This window comes from Tachypleus tridentatus, chromosome 2 (assembly GCF_004210375.1).
Source record: "Tachypleus tridentatus isolate NWPU-2018 chromosome 2, ASM421037v1, whole genome shotgun sequence".
Lineage (NCBI taxonomy): Eukaryota > Metazoa > Arthropoda > Merostomata > Xiphosura > Limulidae > Tachypleus > Tachypleus tridentatus.
The window spans coordinates 138,538,948-138,561,256 of record NC_134826.1 but is presented as its reverse complement, the minus strand read 5'-3'; the positions used below and the strand labels follow the sequence as shown (position 1 = coordinate 138,561,256).

The 22,309-nt window shown below is 35.6% G+C and overlaps 1 protein-coding gene across 2 annotated transcripts in view; it reads left to right on the top strand.

Moving 5' to 3' along the window:
- The first annotated feature begins 6,181 nt into the window (after positions 1 to 6,181).
- The window catches only part of LOC143245228 (glycoprotein 3-alpha-L-fucosyltransferase A-like), a 524,457-nt gene continuing 508,329 nt past the window's right edge, over positions 6,182 to 22,309 (top strand). Inside the window, exons 1-2 of one of the 2 annotated variants that reach the window (XM_076491344.1) lie at positions 6,197 to 6,582; positions 9,017 to 9,850. In XM_076491344.1, coding sequence (XP_076347459.1) covers positions 9,059 to 9,799 — 741 coding nt within the window. In that variant the 5' untranslated portion in view covers positions 6,197 to 6,582; positions 9,017 to 9,058 and the 3' untranslated portion in view covers positions 9,800 to 9,850. Of the gene's footprint in view, positions 6,583 to 9,016; positions 9,851 to 22,309 lie in introns of those variants that run through there. The other variant, XR_013025507.1, reaches the window with a different exon arrangement.

Below are 22,309 nucleotides of genomic sequence, written 5' to 3'. Positions count from 1 at the left end.
TCCAGTTTAGTCGGAACTAAATAAAACATTGATGTGTGAAAATTCAACTTTATTTTATATTCGACAGTGCAAATATGGAAAAGAGATGGCGCTAGGGGAAGTGAATTGGTTGATTGTTTAGCGTTTACTGGACACACAAACAAACAAATAAACAAAATGTTTGTACGATATTAAATATTCAGTTTATCAAGATGGTGCAAGTGTCTAATCGATGATTTTACCATACCCCTCTGGTACAGCGGTAACGGATTTAAAGGTTAAAATCATAGGTTCAATTTCCCTAGAGGGACTCATCAAATAACCCGGTTTGGTTTTGCTATAAGAAAAACACACACACACCATCTTGCCAAGATATAATTATCAAGTTACCAAACATTTAGGTTTTTATCATTTTCTGATGTGAACACACTCAATTGAATCATCAAAGTGTAAACTGGTCTCAGTCTTTCATAAACGTCAGATTACTCCACTCATATCACTGTCACTCGTTTTAATTAAACCCTAACTAAGACCGTCATTTACTAACACTTGTTTTTATATTGACCATATTTTCGTTCTAAAAGTGAATGACTATTCGCTTACCTGCACACTTACTGGAAAGATTAGTTCATCAAATGTTTATTTGGTTTCTAGAATAGAACATGGAGATTAACTCGAGTTACCAATAAGCTACAAACATCAATCACAACAATTACGTCGTAAAAGTAGTCAACAAATTGAAATTAGTGTTTCTGACTGCAGTTACTTTCCAAGTATCCAAACAATCAGAATATTACCATTTTTAGTATTTTTCATTAATTCAAGACCATTCAACTCAATCGAGTATTGTCACAAATAACGTAAACAATAAGGTAAAAGAAATTCGTGTTTCCAAGTATTAACTTTTTGATTTTTCCAAATATACAGGCCCCGGCATGGCCATATGGTTAAGGTACTCGACTCGTAACATGAGGGTCACGAGTTCGAATTCCCGTCACATCAAACATGTTCACCCTTTCAGCCGTGGGGAAGTTATAAGGTGAAGGTCCATCCCACTCTTCGTTTGTAAAAGAGTAGCCCAAGAGGTAACGGTGGGTGGTGGTGACAAGCTGCCTTCCCTCTTAGTATTACACTGCTACAATATGGACGGCTAGCGTAGAGAGCCCTCTAGTAGCTTTGTGTGAAACTAAAAAACAAAATATACAGTTTTCCTTCTTTTTGTTATTAATCAGATTTTACTTCACCTTTTTAAAAATAAAATCTATATTTTGTTTACTGATATTAAAATTTCTTTTGTATGTTCTGTAATGACTTAGTTAACAAATAAAAAGAACAAATATTTTGTTTTACGCTCGAATAAATACTAATCTCACAATTCCATAAAAATTTGATGTTAGACTTTGTTTAGTAATAACTAAGGTACTTCTAAAGATCTGGAAAGACTAAAGCAAATTTTTATCTGTCTGAGGCTGAATATTGAACTATTTGTGCTGGAAACTAACCCAAAACTGTAGCGTAATAGTAATCATGTTAATCGTTGTGACGCTAGGGGGCGAAACGAGCAAACTGATCTGTGCGTGTGTGTTTTTCTTAAAGCATAACCACATTGGGCTATTTACTGAGCCCATTGAGGGGAATCGAACTCTTGATTTTAGCGTTGTAAATTCGCAGACTTACCCCTATACAAGCGGGGGTGGGTGCAAACTGATCTATACCATCTGTTTGTTACCAATCTAGGTGTGAACAAATGTGGTTAAAATACAATTACATTTCTGAGAGTTATCACAGCAATGATAATGTTGGTTGAGCGTGTTTTCTATTTTATATCGCCCATCGGTAACCTATTGACTGCCAAGTATTTTAGCTGCTACGGCAACTCCGAACCAAGTTCAAAATACAACTCTAATGCACCTTCATTTTGTAACTTTTTTTCGTGACGCCATTTTGGATCAAAAGTGAAACAGTTTGTAAGTAGGTCAAATGCATGTCTTTAAAAACACATTGAGAACACAGTATTGAAAACGAATTTACTCGTCCGTCGCACTGTGTTACCGATCGGCTTGGACGAGTTAGCTCGTCTACAGCACTGAACAGGTTAATGAAGGTTAAAAATGAGTTGTTTTCATACAAACTATCACTTGTATAACAATGATAATAATAATTAATGCTCGAGAGACTTAGACTAAGTTGTTCCTTTATGTATATATTTTCTTCTTAAATACAACAATTAGTACAATGTGTGTGAATATATTTTAAACGTAGAAGGTTTACCTGAATAAACATTACTGACATCTGGTGTTGAGAAAACGAAATTTACTATGATCATTTAAGTAATTATAAATTTAAATATTTCAATCTTCATTTTTTGTAAATTTCGCAAACAGCTACACAAGAGTTATCTGTGCTAGCCGTCCCTAATTTAGTAGTGTAAAAGTAGAGCAAAGGCAGCTAGTCATCACCACCCACCGCCAACTTTTGGGCTACTCTTTTACTATCAAATAGTGGAAAGGGCGAGAAAAAACATTGCAAGATACCTTGCTAAAAATTACAACAGGTGTAAAATGTGTTAAAAAATATAAAAGAAGTGACAATTAGCTGTAATTTTTAAATCAAAATACACCAACAACCTTAATAGAAGAATGAAAAGAATGGAACACTATGATAAAAAAATAAAACTCAATTGTAGAAAAGAACACAGTTTATCTTAACAAAGCACATAACAGGTATCCGTGTACACCCTTGTAACCAACCTACCGTTATAGTGATACAATGAATAAAAGACACTTAATGAGTCATGTAACACACATCTGATATTACATATGATAATGTAAGTGTATATGTTTGCGTAAACGCACTTTATAGAACGAAATTAAATGAAGCTTGCGATTGCGTGCTAACAGAACAGACCTCGCAGATTGGATAACAAGCCGTGCAAAACTAGTTAATAAGCGAAAAATATTTAAACACCGACCAGGTAAGAGGGATGAGATCCCACTAACTGGCATCTCCTCCAAACCCAGTTGGAGATAGGGCATCTATAATAAAACTCCAGTAAAGTATACACATAGGACCACAAGGGCTGGACAGAAGGACACATGAAAAACAGATGGTCAATGGTTTCCCGCGTTAGTGCACAAAAAGTGGATAAACCCGTGTGATGCCTATCCACGTGTACAAACCTAACATTAGTAGTCACTGCTCGCAACCATAACAAATAATCCACGGTACAGTCATCAAAACCCACAAATTATAAAAAGGTAGATTTGCGAATGAGTGTCCAATCGTCTGGAGGAACAATATTCCCCCAAAAGGATGGAGCAGAGACATGATGAGCAAGTGAACAATTCAAATAACAAAACAACTGCTTCAGAGTTAATCCCCTAAAATGGACCCGTTGATTAGAAGAGTCCACAAAGTACAAGTCTATTTCAAGCTGTGTCAAGACAGCGAAGTTGGCTGAGTAGGCGTGAGGGCCAGCCAATCTTCAGGCAATGCATTTGTCAAGGAAGTGAGATGTGAAGCAATGGTATTGACGTTCGACGACATCACTACACATTTCCACAACCGCCTCCACAGGGAGAAATCCTGGGAGTACCTCATACAATAAGTGTCGCACAAGGACCAATCCTGCTTTAATAAATTCAGGAAAATAAAACGTGTGTGACCAAGCATCAACAAGAACAGGATTATGAAACAATGATTCGTCGAAAACGTGATGAAAGAGGAACAGGGTTAAGCCCTTTATCCCCAAGTAGTACCTTCCATGCACGAAACATTTCTTGAATAAACATTAGTAAGACCTTCACATACCTCGGCAAAATCCGGCATTGAAGAGCCCGAAATCCCAATGCGAGTTCACCAAAGCAAGAGAAGAACCCAGAAAAAGTTGCCACAAAGGCGACGAACAAGAACCGTCCAAACATCTCTGTAGCAATTTCAAGCGAAAAGCAAGTTTAAGAACGTGTATATCTACCAAATTGATACCCCCTCTAGCAAAATTCTTGATCAAGATCCAATAAGCAACCTCGTGAATACCACCCCGCCACAAGAAAACTAATACACTTTGACGAAACCGAGCTTCAAATTGCTGTGGCAATGGAAGGATTTGCAACGGATACCACAAAAATGACCCCACCAAGGAATCACTACAATAGATTTGCCCTTCAGCGACAGGGAACGATATCTCAAGGACACCAGGATACTAGAGACTTTGCGCAAAACTCCCCGCCACGTATCCTGTAGTATAACATCAAAATTCGAATAGGATTCTGGGAAATTTTTAACTTTCCCAGAACATACTCATTAGAAGAGGCCAAGCTCCCAACCCAGAGACCCTGACTCTTTGTCCAATTAATCCTACCACCCGAAGCCCGACCAAAGATACCACAAACATCCAAAACGTATGGCAAGGAATCAGAATCTTGAAAAGTCAATGTAGTGTCGTCAGCATGTTGATAAATAAGGGACAGTGTGTTGAGGAACCCATCACCCCAATACTTATAATCTGATCATGATGGACCAACATATTTCTCAATGGTTCAACACTGAGAACATAAAGCAAAGCAGACATTGGGCAGCCTTGACAAATAACTCGAGACAAGGAAAACCTATCAGTGAGAAAGCCATTAAACTTAACACAGCTAGAAATATCAGTATAACATAGTTTAATCCAATTAACAAAAGTCGAGTTAAAACCCACTCGTACCAAAAGTTGAAATAAATAGTCATGGTTCACCCAATCAAAGGCTTTCATTTGATCGAGCTTTAAAAAATCCCCCCCCCCCTGTCCTGTACGTTCTAAAGATTGGAGAAGCAAAACTAAAGTTAACGGGTTATCAATGACAGGTATACAACCAGATTGATTACGTGACACTAAACTAGATATTACGGTGGAAAGGCGTCGAGTCAGTACTTTAGCCAGTAACTTGTAGTCAATACACAGCAACGTCAGTTGCCGACTATTAACCGCCAACCGTCGATCCCCGCCCTTCGGAATAGGAACAAACACCCCAATGAACATAGAATGGAGCAATTGTTTGGGTGATAGAGGTCGGATAAGACGGTTACAAAATCATCTACAAATTACGGTAAAAAGTACTTGTAAAATTCTGATGTAAATCCATCAAGACCCGGAGATTTTCCAGTCGGTAAACCAGCAAGTGCAGATAACAATTCCGAGGCCGTGAAAGGTGCATCACACATCTTGCTAAGGGGAAAGCGTTTTGTCGATAAAGTTGAGCACCATATCTACATCATCCTGCTGGACTTCTTCTTTAGTATACAAAGTAGAATAATAGTGATGTAAAACAGCAGCTACATCATCCACCTCGAACACCTCATTCAGTAAGCATGGATCGAAACTCTGCCCGACCCTGACGAACATTCTCCACACGCAAAAATTAAGAGGTTTACCTTTCGCCCTCCTCGAACCAACGAATATGTGAACGAATTCGAGCCCCTTCAATGGCGTCATGATCAAATTTCTCCAAGTCTTCTTCATATGCATATAACTTTTCCCTAGACCGAGTAGGACAACTCGCCAATTTACGCAACTCACGAGCAACGGAATGTTCTAACTTCCGTTTCTTAAATCGAAAGTCACACGCCCGAGGAAGCGAATATCGCTTGGTAATATCACGGATTGCATTTTTTAAGGTCGCATACCAGGAGATCTTGTCACGATCATATACTTGCCAACTACGGCTTCTATCGATTAAGAGTGTGATGGTATTTATGTATTCAACATCTCTCAATAGCTGATTATTAAAGTGCCAGTAATTTGGAAACGTAACAACTTGAGATAAGTTAAGTTTAAAGCTTAACAGAGCATGATCAGTACCAGGAAACCACATCGTATGGAAACTCTGTAGGTTAGCCGTAATCAAGGCCCTATTAATTCTTGGTTAGTTCTTGATGATAATTAAAGTAATCACATATTTGACTGGACAGTTTGTTTTGAATTTCGCACAAAGCTACTCGAGGGCTATCTGCGCTAGCCGTGCCTAATTTAGCAGTGTAAGACTAGAGGGAAAGCAGCTAGTTATCACCACCAACCGCCAACTCTTGGGCTACTCTTTTACCAACGAATAATGGGATTGACTATAGAATTATAACGCCCCCACGGCTGGGAGGGCGAGCATGTTTGGCGCAACGGGGATGCGAACGCGCGTCCCTCAGATTACGAGTCACACGCCTTAACACGCTTGGCCTTGGTCTCGATAGATCTGTTTTTGTTTTCGATGGAAGTGTTTTTGTCTGTGTGTTTTCTAATAGAATAGTTTCGTAATTAGTAGGTAATATTTAATGTCGTTGTTTAATGAGGACCTTAATAATGTAACACATTTTCTAGTGTGGTGAAAAAGATATATAACACAGAGAAAACGTTAGAAATATTCAACTAAGTTCAATATTTTAGCTTGTTGAGCTCTCCGTTTAATGATTGGTCCTAAAGCACGCATGACGTCGTAATGTTGTGAACTGGTATAAACGTATGCGAGACCGGAAGTTGAAACAAGATATATGGGAATAGCTTGACTGGATTTACATTCGGATAATGGAGAGAACTGACGGCAGCCACAAATACAGAGTTCCATTTCCAAATTGGTAGGAAACTATATTATATGTATTTTATTACAATTTTAAAACTTTTGAAGAATTTAATGACGACAAAAACATTAAGTTGTTTTATAATATTAACAAAAATAAGATATACAGGAATGACATCATATGCTATTAACTAATGGTATATTAAAATTACCCACGGACAACACAGTTCTAGCACTTTCAATAAAAACAACACGATTCGATAAAAATAAAGTTCCTTCAATAGCTTTATAAAGTAGTAAATTGTTTAATGAGGTTTGCTTATTCTGGAATTTCGCGGAAAGCTCCTCAAGGACTATCTGCGCTAGCTGTCCCTAATTTAGCAGTGTAAGTCCAGAGAGGAGGCAGATACTCACCACCACCAACCCCCAACTCTTGGTCCACTCTTTTACCAACGAATAGTAGGATTGACCGTCTCACTATAACGCTTCCACAGCTGAAAGGGCGAGCATATTTTGGTGCGACGGGGATTTGAACCCGCGACCCTCGGATTACAAGTCGAACTCCTTAACCCACCTGGCCATGTCGGGCCGTTTTTAGTAAGGTATTATAGATAATGTGAAAACGATTCATATTTAAATGTTAGTGAATATAAAAACAGGTACCGTTCACTTGTTATAAGATGAATATTATTTCTAAAATTCGTCTTAATGCTAAGGTGCTTCTACTTTTCCCTTATAATACAGTCTTTCACTAATTAGCTCAATTTTTGAAGTCTTATGCATTAAACAGACGTGTGTTTGAAATATTAATTTTAAGAACGTATTCATAAGTTCGCTACGCCACTTACACTCAGTCTTTGTAAAGCCACAGGAACATGTGGAGTGAAAACGTTTTAAAGTTCCCAAAAACACCTCTTTCTGACGTTACAAATATTATCTAAATTATTATTCGAATTGTAAGCAATGTTAATAAGACCCAATTAAAATATTTTGTATTACAGGGCTCCGGCATGGCTAGTTGGTTAAGACACTCGACTCTTAATCTGAGGGTCGCGAGTTCGAATCGCCGTCGCACCAAATATGCTAGCCCTTTCAGCCGTGGGGGCGTTATAATGTGACGGTCAATCCCGCTATTCGTTGGTAAAAGAGTAGCTCAAAGGTTTGCGGTGGGTGATGACAAGCTGCCTTCCCTGCTAAATTAGGGACAGCTAGCGCAAATAACCCTCGTGATTGCAAAGTCGAGTGCTTAAGTCGAAGTGTCTGGGAAAACGAATAATTGGTATCTCTGACATCCCAACGTGTTGAATTTTACTCTGTAAGCAGGTACTAAGTTTTCACTCAGTATTGAAACGTCTCATCAGTGAAAAATCATAGTTTCCCGAGATTACCAGTCACACACTCTATATATTTCATTAGAGCGATGAGCCCCCACTCCACAACGATATACCTGCGGACTTACAACGCTAGAAACCGGGTTTTGATACCCGTGGGGGACAGAGCATAGAGAGACTATTGTGAAGCTTTGTACTTCATTTCAAACAAACAAAAATATTGATAAGGTTTCATTTTGTTTTTCTTTTCTGTTAAGTACAAGGATACGTAATGGGCTAACTGTGTTTTGCCCTTTGCGAGTGTCATAAAGCATTATTCAAACCCTTGTATTTCGTTTACCGTCAGTTACGTTTCTCCTTCATTATTTTTGACTACTCTGATATATTGGTCAAAGCCATCTGTGAACTACTGGACCCTATACTAACCATTCCGGGGCGATTTGCTTTAATTGACTGGGTAATACTGTTTCTTATAGTTAATTAACTGGGTAATATAGTTTTTTATAGTTAATTAACTGGGTAATATAGTTCTTTTAGAATTCTTTGAAGTGTTAGATTTAAGTTGCTGGGGAGATTGGAAATTTATCATTATTGTTGGTTAAAAATATTCTTTGTCTTCATTAAACATTTGTAATTATTAAGAGTAGTCAAGAGTAACTAATTTGTTCTTTACATAGAATATGTTTAGAACCAATGTCTCTATTATTAACAGTGTCAAATTATTCACAGGGTTAAGGAAATATCCCTGCCTTTACCCTTATCAAAAATGAAAAATATAGTACTTGTTCTCTGCCTCACTGTTTGTCTTGGAATATTTTGGTGTTTTTATAATGGAAAGAACGTGTTCCAGAAGGAACAATTGAATTACTTCGGTAAAACATATTTTTCTTGTCCAGTCGCAGCTGTTAATGTCTCTGCTCCAAGACAACCTCGTCTTGTTAACATTCCCTTGTTCCCAGTTTCGTCCAGATCACAAGCCACAGTAACTATTTTACTTTGGACGAAGTTTTTTCGAACACAGTTTATTGACGACTATTATTTTTTCCTGCCTGGAAACGAAACATTCTCTCGTTACAGCTGCCAATACCAATGTTCTGTTACCGCAGATCGAAAACTGCTTACATCAGTTGATGCTATCCTGTTTCATGTTCCAAACTTTAGGTCGAATGTTAAGCTGCCGAAGGACAGAGGGTTGCACCAAAGATGGATTCTTTATGGAATAGAAGCTCTAGACTTATCAAAATACCTTGGAATAAAATCGATGGGCTGTTTAACTGGACAATGACTTATCGCGAAGATTCGGACATACCAGTACGTTATGGGCACATCTGTGAAGAAATGGTATCAGGTGAGACACTAGACAACGACTTCCTTGAAAAGAAAGTGAAGGATGTTGTTTGGATTGTGAGCAACTGCCACACACCGAGCAAGAGAGAGAGGTATGTCCAAAAATTGAAATCTTTCATATCTGTGGACATTTATGGAAAATGTGGAGACAAAGTTTGTCTTCCAACGCAGGCAGCGAAATGTTATGAAGACATTTTAAAAAAATACAAGTTTTATTTAGCATTTGAGAATTCGATATGTAAGGACTACGTAACGGAAAAGTTTTTCAATGTGTTGAACTTCGATATTGTGCCCGTGACTCTCGGTGGAGCGAACTACAGCCGTTTCGCTCCTCCAGGATCTTTCATTAACGCTATGGATTATCCAGATCCAAGAAAACTGGCCGAGCACTTGAAATTGGTTGGTTCTAGCAGTGTTCTTTACAATAATTATTTTCAGTGGAAGAGAAAGTACAAAGTCTACCTCCAACGTTGGATGTGTGATCTCTGTGAGAAACTACACGTGGACAATTCCGTTTCTGTTAAATATAATCTGCACGAATGGTTCATAAAAGAGGCTCAGTGTAAAAAATGGAATTCAGACAATAAGTTTGTATGATACAAAGTGTGTAAAATGTCTATTCCGTTTAGATAAAGCGTTAGAAAGAACCGTAGTTTAAATAACTAGACGTTTCAAACATCATGGAGATTGAAACAAGAGATTACATTTTTTATTTTTTGGAAATAATTTTAAGTTTAATTATTTAAATATAGACTTTATAGAATTAAGAAAACATACAGTTGTTTTAAACGCGATCTAAATTGCAACAAACTTAATAACAACAATAAAATATCAAACTGTATCAGAAGTATTCAAGTAAAACATTTATAATAAAGTTGTTTTACAATACGTTATAAATAATTGCTCGGCAAATAATTTAGTTTTAACACTGTCACTTTATTTACACCTCTAACTTTGACAGTTTTATTTTAGTATTTCCACTTTATTTACACCTCTAATTATATAATTTTATTTTAGTATTTCCACTTTATTTACACCTCTAATTTTGACAGTTTTATTTTAGTATTCCCACTTTATTTAAAGCTCTAATTTTGATAATTTTATTTTAGTATTTTCACTTTATTTACACTTCTAATTTTGACAGTTTTACTTTAGTATTCCCATTTTGTTTACACCTCTAATTTTGATAATTTTATTTTAGTATTCCCATTTTATTTACACCTCTAATTTTGATAATTTTATTTTAGTATTCCCATTTTGTTTACACCTCTAATTTTGATAATTTTATTTTAGTATTTCCACTTTATTTACACCTCTAATTTTGACAGTTTTACTTTAGTATTCCCATTTTGTTTACACCTCTAATTTTGATAATTTTATTTTAGTATTCCCATTTTATTTACACCTCTAATTTTGATAATTTTATTTTAGTATTCCCATTTTGTTTACACCTCTAATCTTGATAATTTTACTTTAGTATTCCCATTTTGTTTACACCTCTAATTTTGATAATTTTATTTTAGTATTCCCATTTTATTTACACCTCTAATTTTGATAATTTTATTTTAGTATTCCCATTTACATCTCTAATTTTGACAGTTTTATTTTAGTATTTCCACTTTATTTACACCTCTAATTTTGACAGTTTTACTTTAGTATTCCCACTTTATTTACACGTCTAATTTTACAATTTTATTTTAGTATTCCCACTTTATTTGCACCTCTAATTTTGATAATTTTATTTTAGTATTCCCACTTTGTTTACACCTCTAATTTTGACAGTTTTACTTTAGTATTCCCATTTTGTTTACACCTCTAATTTTGATAATTTTACTTTAGTATTTCCACTTTATTTACACCTCTACTTTTTACAATCTTGTCGAGTATTCTCATTTTATTTACGCCTGTAATTTTGCCTCAGAGATATTTTGAAGTAAAATTTACACTACCAAACACACAACTTTTAATTGTAATCGATAATGAGAAAAGAAGCACCGATATTAGTAAGGCTTTGTGTTGTGAGAAAAATGTAACAATATTTTAAAAACACCGATATCAGTAAGGCTTTGTGTTGTGAGAAAAATGTAACAATATTTTAAAAACACCGATATCAGTAAGGCTTTGTGTTGTGAGAAAAATGTAACAATATTTTAAAAACACCGATATCAGTAAGGCTTTGTGTTGTGAGAAAAATGTAACAATATTTTAAAACACCGATATCAGTAAGGCTTTGTGTTGTGAGAAAAATGTAACAATATTTTAAAAACACCGATATCAGTAAAGGCTTTGTGTTGTGAGAAAAAATGTAACAATATTTTAAAACACCGATATCAGTAAGGCTTTGTGTTGTGAGAAAAATGTAACAATATTTTAAAACACCGATATCAGTAAGGCTTTGTGTTGTGAGAAAAATGTAACAATATTTTAAAACACCGATATCAGTAAGGCTTTGTGTTGTGAGAAAAATGTAACAATATTTTAAAACACCGATATCAGTAAGGCTTTGTGTTGTGAGGAAAAATGTAACAATATTTTAAAACACCGATATCAGTAAGGCTTTGTGTTGTGAGGAAAAATGTAACAATATTTTAAAACACCGATATCAGTAAGGCTTTGTGTTGTGAGAAAAATGTAACAATATTTTAAAAACACCGATATCAGTAAGGCTTTGTGTTGTGAGAAAAATGTAACAATATTTTAAAACACCGATATCAGTAAAGGCTTTGTGTTGTGAGAAAAATGTAACAATATTTTAAAACACCGATATCAGTAAAGGCTTTGTGTTGTGAGAAAAATGTAACAATATTTTAAAACACCGATATCAGTAAGGCTTTGTGTTGTGAGAAAAATGTAACAATATTTTAAAACACCGATATCAGTAAGGCTTTGTGTTGTGAGGAAAATGTAACAATATTTTAAAACACCGATATCAGTAAGGCTTTGTGTTGTGAGAAAAATGTAACAATATTTTAAAAACACCGATATCAGTAAGGCTTTGTGTTGTGAGGAAAAATGTAACAATATTTTAAAACACCGATATCAGTAAGGCTTTGTGTTGTGAGAAAAAATGTAACAATATTTTAAAACACCGATATCAGTAAGGCTTTGTGTTGTGAGAAAAATGTAACAATATTTTAAAAACACCGATATCAGTAAGGCTTTGTGTTGTGAGAAAAATGTAACAATATTTTAAAAACACCGATATCAGTAAGGCTTTGTGTTGTGAGAAAAATGTAACAATATTTTAAAACACCGATATCAGTAAGGCTTTGTGTTGTGAGAAAAATGTAACAATATTTTAAAAACACCGATATCAGTAAGGCTTTGTGTTGTGAGAAAAATGTAACAATATTTTCCAAATAACAAGAAAATCTCTTTTTGTGATATTCAAAACATAGGCAAAACTAATATGTTCGTGTATAATATCCTATAAGATACAATTTTTGGAATAATTAATGAAAATGAACGTAAGACTTCAACTTATGCGTACAACTATATCATTAGAGAAGAAACTTTTTTTTGGTTATAAAACTTACCAAGATATGGTGTTCAGAGTCATGTTTTAATATAATTTGTGTTGTGATACTTAGCAGCTGAGAAGTATACACATAAAGCAACTTGTTGATTTGAATTAATAATAAAAATACACGTGTACTCGCAGAGAAAAAAATTAGGCTTCATCAGTTTTGTGTATTATTATTTCAAATAACCTGAAACTGAGTTAAACAATAGTTTAGATGTAAAAGTCAAACAAATATTTATATGTATACAATTAATGGTATTTGCCAACAATATGGATACACATAGTTTCTTTTTTTAATACAAATGTATTTCAGTATACAAACAACAATACAACTTACAGGAACGGTTATCACAAATAATAATCCATGTACAAAACATTCGGGCCTGGCATGGCCAAGCGCGCTAAGGCGTGCGACTCATAATTCGAGGGTCGTTTTTTGAATTCCGGTCGTATCAAACATGCTCGCCCTTTCAGGCATGGTGGCTTTATAATATTACGGTCAATCCCACTATTCGTTGGTAAAGAAGCCCAAGATTTGGCAGTGGGTGGTGATGACCAGCTGCCTTCCCTCTAGTCTTACACTGCTAAATTAGGGACGGCTAGTGCAGATAGCCCTCGTGTAACTTTGTGCGAAATTCAACACAAACAAACACACAAACAAAACCTTTACAAACAAGGTTGAAATTTCTTTCTTATCTGAAACTTTCTTGTTGTCTTATGGAGTGTTCATGGCAAGAGTTTATTTTGAGTTGATATAGGTACAATTCGTTTAACAGGGAGCTAAATAGCTCTGTGTTCTTCTTTCTTCGCTATTCACGCGCCGAGTTTTTCGCAACTAAAGTTCTGTAATGTCTTCGTAAAGATACTAATGTTTGACGTGAATTCAATGAAGTTAAATGTTTTATAATGTTCGAAATTTATAAATGTTCCTGGTCAAATATTTGAAGTTCCCTATTAATAAATATTAATCACACTTATAGTTTCCAAGATTTGTAGTATACCAATTAGAGCGAACCAATAATATATACTGTCTCTTGGTGCATCGCGTTGGTTACATTTATAGGCGTGAAGAGAGTTGTTAGAAATTTACGCATGCAACACAATACTGACGAAACACCAGTGTTTACTGCACACACATATTGTTGATTATTAGACCTGCGAATCTTCTAGAACATTAGTAAATAGGCAGGAATCTCGCAGTACAGGTTTAACACTACAAGTTACGTGCATATATAAATATAAATTTAACTTAAATATACATCATTATTAAAATAGATGTATAATAGTAAATCAATGACAGCAGCGAGAGACGTCACTGAAGTTATATCTTCTGAGAAACAAAGATTCATAGGGCACACACAAAAAGTCTAGTTATTAGTTCACCTTCTGATCATATGATAAAATAGTCCAAGTTTTGAGGAGTGGTTTCGCTGTAAACACTCCATATTTCCAATAGTAGGCATTGTATAGAACAAAGAAAGACAATCTAGTTAATCGAGTTGAAAAACCTTTTGTAAAAACAGATGCTGTTTATTGTCCCGCGTTTACAGTAGTTTAAGATAAATATGGTTATATCTGTTTTGATATGGCTATATCTGAACACAACGGGTCTCTCATCATCCTAGTTAAGCCTCATGTGTATATATGGCTATATAACCCTGTTGTGTAGATATGGCTATACCTGAATAACAATTAGCTTCTCATCCACCTAGTTTAACTTTCTTGTGTAAAGACAGCTATATCTGAACACAACGAATCTCCCATCCTCTCGATTTAACCCTTTTGTGAGCAGGATGACGATCAGCTTATTAAAGATAGAGTCATCATCACCCACCACCAACTCTTGGGCTACTCCTTTACCAACGAATAGTGGGATTGACCTTCACATTATAACGTCACATTATACTGGTAAAGTAGGGCGCTCACCGCTAATTTTTACCAACGACTGGTGGTGTTGACTCCACAACGAAAAGAATGAGTTGGGCCTTAATCATCATGTCAAGTTAAGTTTCTTATTTTCAAAGGAAAATGATTTTCTTCAGAGATGAATGAGTCCACCTTATAATGGAACGTTCGACACATTTGTTTGTAAGTAAGAACAAAGATGTGTGCATCTACTGTAGATAGAGTACGATCATTGACGTTAGCTAGCACTACAGACAACAAAAATTCCAAAAGCAGTTTAGAACCAGACAGGTAATTACTATAAATCGAATTAATTTCACTATACTTTTTAAGTTATATTTTGAATGTTGCAATTTGTTAACTAGAGAGCATAGAATACCCAGAAAGGTCAAAGAATTTGACCTCACCCTCTTTCTAATATATTCAAATCAGGCCCACGACAAATATATTTTACCTCGAGGCAGAAGAGTCAATTGCCACATACAACAGGACTGTGGACACTTTTTAACCGATTATTAACAACAGGAAATAGATATTTTTATCACAAATAGTAATTTCAAATAAAAAAATCATATATATTCTATCCTTGTGATAAGTTCTCTCTTTGTCTTCACCCTTTCGTCAACGGATTTGATTCGGATGTATTTCATAAATATTACATTTTAGGTATCGTAGTCATGTAAGTCAGAGGTGTAGAATAACTTCACAATATTGAATGAACCACTGAATGTGTTAGCTATCACGATTACCTTTTACAGCACCTTAGAAACACAACGGTATATCTGTGGACTTCCAACACTAGGAACCGCGTTTCGATACCCGTAATTGGCATAAGATAGATATCTAACTTAATTACAAACAAGTAAACAATACTTTGTACAAGCAGTTGCGTTTGTTTTACGTTAACTAACGTCATTTCATTTTCGTTTTGAATTTCGCGCAAAGCTACACGAGGGTTTTCTGCGCTAACCGTCCCTAATTTAGCAGTGTAAGACTAGAAGGAAGGCAGCTAGTCATCACCACCCACCGCCAGCTCTTAGGCTATTCTTTTACCAACAAATAGTGAGATTGACCGTCACATTTATAATGCCCTCACGGCTGAAAGGGCATGTTTGATGCGATGGGGATTCGAACCCGGGACCCTATGACTACAAGTCGAACACCTTAACCCACATGGCCATTCCAGGTCACGTCATTTCTAACGCAAGATTACGGTAATTACTGACAGTGTACAAGTGTTCAAGTTTTTAAGAAATTAGAAGAAGAAATTACAATAATTTATTTTATTCTAAAGAGGGATGTTATGGGTATTAAATATTTAATTAAAATAAGGTACAGAACAACGTTTCGACCTTCTTAGGTCATCTTCATGTTAACAAAGAGAGTTTGCAACTGACCGTTGCTGGCCACGTCACAAAGTCGAGTATGAACAACAGGAGATTGCAGAGGGCGTTACAGTGAGATATTAGTTTATTAATTAATATAAGTATAAATGTGTTCCTTTATATTGAGCTTTTGTAGAAATAAGGTTTCTTGAATTTTGCGTTTGTATTTATGTCCGTACTTACTATGTTGGTGTTTTCTATGATTATGTTTGCTTATTTGATTTGCAGAGTTCAAAAGTGTGCACAGCTGTTTTTGTGGTGAGTGTGTGTTCTTTAGATCTGGTTTCTATTTTCAGCTTGTTTCTCCGATATAAAAGTCGTGGCAGTTGTTGCATTGTATTTTATATATAAATGTTGGCGTTACGTTTCTCAGTGTTGTTTTCGCATAGTATTGATTTTAGTTTTGTACGTGGTTTGTAAATAAATTTAGTGCTTACTGGAATGTTTGTTTGTTTTGAATTTCGCGCAAAGCTAATCCAGGGCTATTTGCGCTAGCCGTTCCTAATTTAGCAATGTAAGACTAGAGGGAAGGCAGCTAGTCATCACCATCCACTGCCGACTCTTGGGCTACTCTTTTACCAAAGAATTGGCCGTCACATTATAACGCCCCCACGGCTGAAAGGGCGAGTATGATTGGTGCGACTGGGATTACGAGTCGAACGCCTTAACACGCTTGGCCATGCCGGGCCTACTGGAATGTTACGTTTTGTTGTATTTCCAAATGTTTGTTATTTAATCACTAAAATCAGTAACACAGAGTTTGTAACAGTGTAAGGATTTATAGTTACTTGTTTCGTTGAACTTATTATTGTTTGTTTGGTCCTCACTGTTTTTTGATCAAGGTATTCGTGTATAATTTTTCTGTACAAAACGAAAATCCATACTATATAAAAATTACACTGAAAATTGCAACGCCAGTACTATTTATAAAATGCAATACAACAGCTGTTACGACTTTATATCGAGAAAACAAACAGAACAATGGAAACCAGCTTTAAAAAAAATACAATAAAAACACCTGAGCATATTTTTTACGGTTTTCTCTTCTAAACTTACAAGTAATTATTTTTTTATTATTTTTATATTATATCTTCTTTACTTTTACTTCCTTCTTCTCTCTCTCGTTCGTTTTCATCCTTCTTTTTTATTTTCACGTTAGTCTTAGCATGGCCAGATGGTGAGGGCGCTCGACCCGTAATTTGAGGGTTGCAGGTTCGAATCCCCATCACACGAAACCTGCTTGCCTTTTTAGCTGTGAGGGCTTTATAAATACGCAATTAATCCCAGTATTCATTGGTAAAAAGAGTAGCTCAAGGGTTGGCGGTGGGTGATGATGATTAGCTGCTTTCCCTCTAGTATTACGCTGCTAAATTTAGGGACGGTTATAGTAGATAGTCCTAGTGAAGCTTTGCGCGAAATTAACAAAAACAAACAAATAAATAAACTTTCTCATGTTGCTTTTAAATATTAAGCCCACAAGGACGTTAAAATCACGATAGGGGCATAGAAAAAATAAATTTCTGGCCAGCCCAGCTTATATCTGTCTCTGAACGTCGGCTCGGGACCAGATAAATTCAAACCAAAAAAATGCTACGAGCACTGCTCGTAGAAGGCCTCACGTCTAACTGCGACGCCACCTACAAACTCTTACTTTTTCACATTCTCGACCCCAAGACGCGCCCAGCAATGTTCAGTTGCAATCTCTCTGTGATAACGTGATCGAAGAAGGCCTAAACGTTGTTCTGTACTTTATTCTAATTAAAAATATAATATCCATACCAGCCGTCTTTAGAATACATTTTACTTCAAGTGGGTTTCTTAGTTTTATGGACAATAATTTATTATTTTGTGGATCATTTGAAAACTTTACTACAAACAAAACGAGAAATTTCGTTTATTATGTAAAACCAATAAAACATCTTGCAGTTCTGTAGTATGATCTCGAATTTCTGAACTAACAAGTTTCGTATTTGTAAATAATAATAATCCAAGACGAGGTTAACGTTCAAACAAACTGAACTCCATTTGAAAATCTTATCTTTCACGCTAATCAAACTACTATCTCGATTTCAGTTTGAAGCCACAACTGGAAACACAATTTTTAAATTTTGTGACATAAATAACCAATAAAAACTAAAAAAAAAAAAACGTTTTTAATTGGCCTACACATAAGACACTTGATAACAAAGTGCTATATTCTTCCGAGTGTTATTCTATAACTCAAATTTTGTTCTAGATGTTCCAGGATTACTTACTTACCATGTCATTATCAACACGAACATTAAATACACACTTGTTAAGGCCAGTACGCTTGAAAAAAGTCAAAATACTTTTAAGCCAGTCGATACATAAAACAACTACTTAATATGCATCACGTCACGTTTTTTGTTGTTGTTTTTTTTGTAAAATTATAAACATAAAATACTTTTCTTCGTGAGCTTTCAGCCTGCTTACTGGAGTCTTCTACGCAGTAATTTATGTACGTTAAGAGATTTAGCATGTTAAGTTCCTGTGAATTTTGAAGCAAAAAAGTGGAAGTTATTTGCATTTATTTCTTTTATAGAATTCTTTATTAACTTTATTAACCACCGCATATCTGCAGCTATTTCAATAATGCAATGTTCCAACTACAGGTGTATTCATGTAGAATTTCCTAGAGTTATTCTCGTACATATGACATCTGTTACTAAATCATGTTCAGATCGAAATATTGCATTAAGGTTGAATACACAGTTCCGGTTAAATACAAATCAGCCAAAAAAGAAACACCTGCCTCACGTTTGTTTGATACGAGGTCCAGATAAAGTTTCTGTATTACGTGAACCGGCTATGGTTTTCGAGAACTCAGACAGTTAATTCGAGGATTAATGGTTCGCGTCCCGTTGTAAAAAAACAAAACAAAAAGCATGTTGACGATGGACGCTGTTGAGTGGTTCAATTTGTTCATCCTTTGCTTACGTTTAATTAACAGTAACTCTGACCGTTCCTAATTATGAAATGATAAATTGATTAGAGGATTTGGTTTGGTTTGAATTTCGCGCAAAGCTGCTCTAGGAGCACCTGCGCTAGCCGTCCATAATTTAGCAGTGTAAGATTAAAGGGAAGGCAGCTAGAAATAATCGGTTACCGCCAACTCTTGGGCTACTTATTTACTAACTGATAGGGAGATTGACCGTAACATTTATAGCGCTCCCACAGCTGCAAGAGTGAGCATGTTTGGTGTGACGAGGATTCGAACCCGCAACCTTCAGATTACGTGTCGAGTGCCTTAACCACCTGGCCATGCCGGGGCCCTAACTAGAGGAAAGGGGGCTATTCAACAACATTCATATCTATAACTTGTCTAACTGATAATTGGTAATGATTGTCACTTTTATAACACCATTACATTTTCAATATATGAAGAGTAATCTTTAGCAGTGACGAGACTCAAACATCGGGCCTTTATTTGCATAAAGTACTTTTAGTTTATTACCAAATTTACACCGGTTGAATATGTTATATTAAGAAGATTCTGCAGTCTCGCCACATCGCATAGTCCATGTTGTAACGTCCGGTCGTACGCTGTCTGACTACTATGCATTTTATCAATATTCCTGCTGCATAGTTTACATGGCGAAAGGTTTCATCGCAAGTCTGTCATGTCCAAAGCAAACTGTGCTTATCTGCTGGCTTTTCATAGCCTATATGCTATACGCGAACTTCGGTTTTTTTTCTCCTGGTGACAAGCATAATTCTAATAATTGTTCACCAGCTTGTAAAAGGTGTACACACTATAATAATTTTGGGTAGTTTATGAGCTATACTTTGTTTTTGTCCTCGGTTCTGAACTACTTACCCAAAGTAAAACAGCCACACGGTGTCACCTTACCACCCACTCTAAGAGATTGACTGTGACTCTGCTAACTCACAGACAGTTTGCAGAGCCAACTCACGCCCATCATTAAGTATATAGACGCATAATTAAAAATAAGAAAAATAATCTCTTTATTGCATTATTTTATACTATGAGTATCTGAATTAAAATTTCACGGGAAATCCGTATCACGAACTAATAGAAAATGTCCGTCGAAATTGGAAGGAGCATAATGAATCTTTCATATGTTGTAATTTCTTTCTAGCTAGCCCTCTAGTGGCACGGATTTACAATGCTAGTAACCAGGTTTGATACCTGTGGTAAGCAGAGCAAAGATAGCCCATTGTGTACCTTTGTGCTAATAAAAACAAACAAACGCCTTTCTGGCTAAGTTCTAAATAATTCTGATAAAACAACAACACATGATGATACAAATTTATTAGTAGTCGTTTGAAAACAAACTAGAATAATTTAATTTTACTTACACGAAGATGTGTTGGATATCTCGTTTTTGACATTCATGGCTTATATTTTATTTTGTTAGGTCAAGGCTTACATAACAAAATAAATAAGTTAGGCTTAGTGATTAAAAATTGAAAATATAATGCAAAATCAGTTATTCATTCTCAACTAGCGACTCAAACATAATTAAACGTATTTTAGCTTCACCATACCTGAAATTTATTCTCGTGTAAATATAAGTAAAAATGTTTGGATGGATCTCGTTACCTATGTATTTGCCCTTTAGTGGATCAGATGTAATTTCGATACCCGTCGTGGGCACACAAAAAATAGTCTATTGTGTGCCTTTGTGCTAGCAATAAACGAACATTTAAGTCTAGAATTGACTACATGACTGGTAACTAACTCAGAGAAATAGAACCTCGAATTTTTGCGTTATAAGCTATTAGTTATATTATTTCTATTCGTACTCACAGCATGTGTACACCATTAATATATGTTCTTCACGCTAGGGGCTATTTCAGTTTAAATAAAGTTTAAAGATACCTTTATTGCTTTAAATTTAACTTTTATAAAAAAAATCACCTAATGTTACGTTAAAGTTTCTGAAATGCTACTGATTTTACTTTTCAACTTTGGATATATACAGTTAACACAAAGAATCAATTTTTAACCAGAAATAATCCAGTATTTTTTAGAATTAGCATCGGGTTTAATATTAGATGACTGTTTGTTTGTTGAATTTTGCGTAAAGTTACTCAGGGCTATCTACATTAGCACCTTCGGTCTAAGCAGGTGGTTAGGGCACTTCAATCACAATCTAAAAGTAGCAGGTTCGAATCCACAATATACCAAACATGCTCGACCTTTCAGCCGTGGGTACGTTATAATGTTACATTCAATCCCGCAATTAGTTGGTAAAAAAGTAGCCTAAGAGTTGGCGGTGGATGGTGATGACTAGCTGCCTTCTCTCTAGTTTTACACTGCTAAATAAGGGATGGCTAGCGCAAATAGCCCTCGTGTAGCTTTGTGCGAAATTCTAAAACAAACAACCTACGCTAGCTGTCCCTAATATTGAAACGATAAAGTAGAGGAAAACTACTAGTAATCACAGTCCACCACCAACTAATCTTTACCAACGAATAATGGATTTACCACAACATTATAGCAAGCCTGTGGCTGTTTCGTTTTTGTTACACACTGAGCCAGGGGCGTAGATCCTGGGGTGATGGAAGGTATACATCCCCCCTTCATTTTAAGTGGGGATATGGTGCATACAATCATCCCCTCTACAGTTTGGTCTGTTGAATTGTTTTTTTTTTGCATCACAGGCCTACAAATTGTGTGTTTGTTCTTGTGATTCTCGTGTTCTTACCGATCGAATTACATAATTAGGCCTAGATGTAGGCTTTTTAAGTAGCCGAAATGTACATCTTTAATATAGGCGTGCTTCTAAGCTTTTCGATCTAAGCGATAGTTCTTAAGTATCAGTCAGTATGCCTAAATATACATGCAAGTATCGTGGCAACAAGATTACTCTGTGACTGCATGTTTATAGCTTTCAGGTTCACGTAATCAGAGATTACCAATTTGCAAATTGAACAGTCGACATAAGTGGTTGCAAAAATCATCCCCCCCCCCATCGGGTGTAAAAACATCTACGCCCCTGAACTGAGCTATTTATGTCATATCCACCACGGGTATCAAAACCAAATTCTTAGCTAAATAAGTCTAGAAGATAGATCTCGTTACCTATGTGTTTGCCCTTTAGTGGATCATATTTAATTTCGATACTCGCTGTGGGCACACAAAAGATAGTCCGTCAGGGTTATAATGTGTATAACAGCATAAATACGTGATTCAACATTAAATTTTTCTTTTCACTTCACCAGTCTTTAAAGTTTATTTGGTGGGTAAATTCCTTGAAATATGAGTAAGCAGTTCAGTGCATGATCAGAACAAATGTTTCTTGTTGT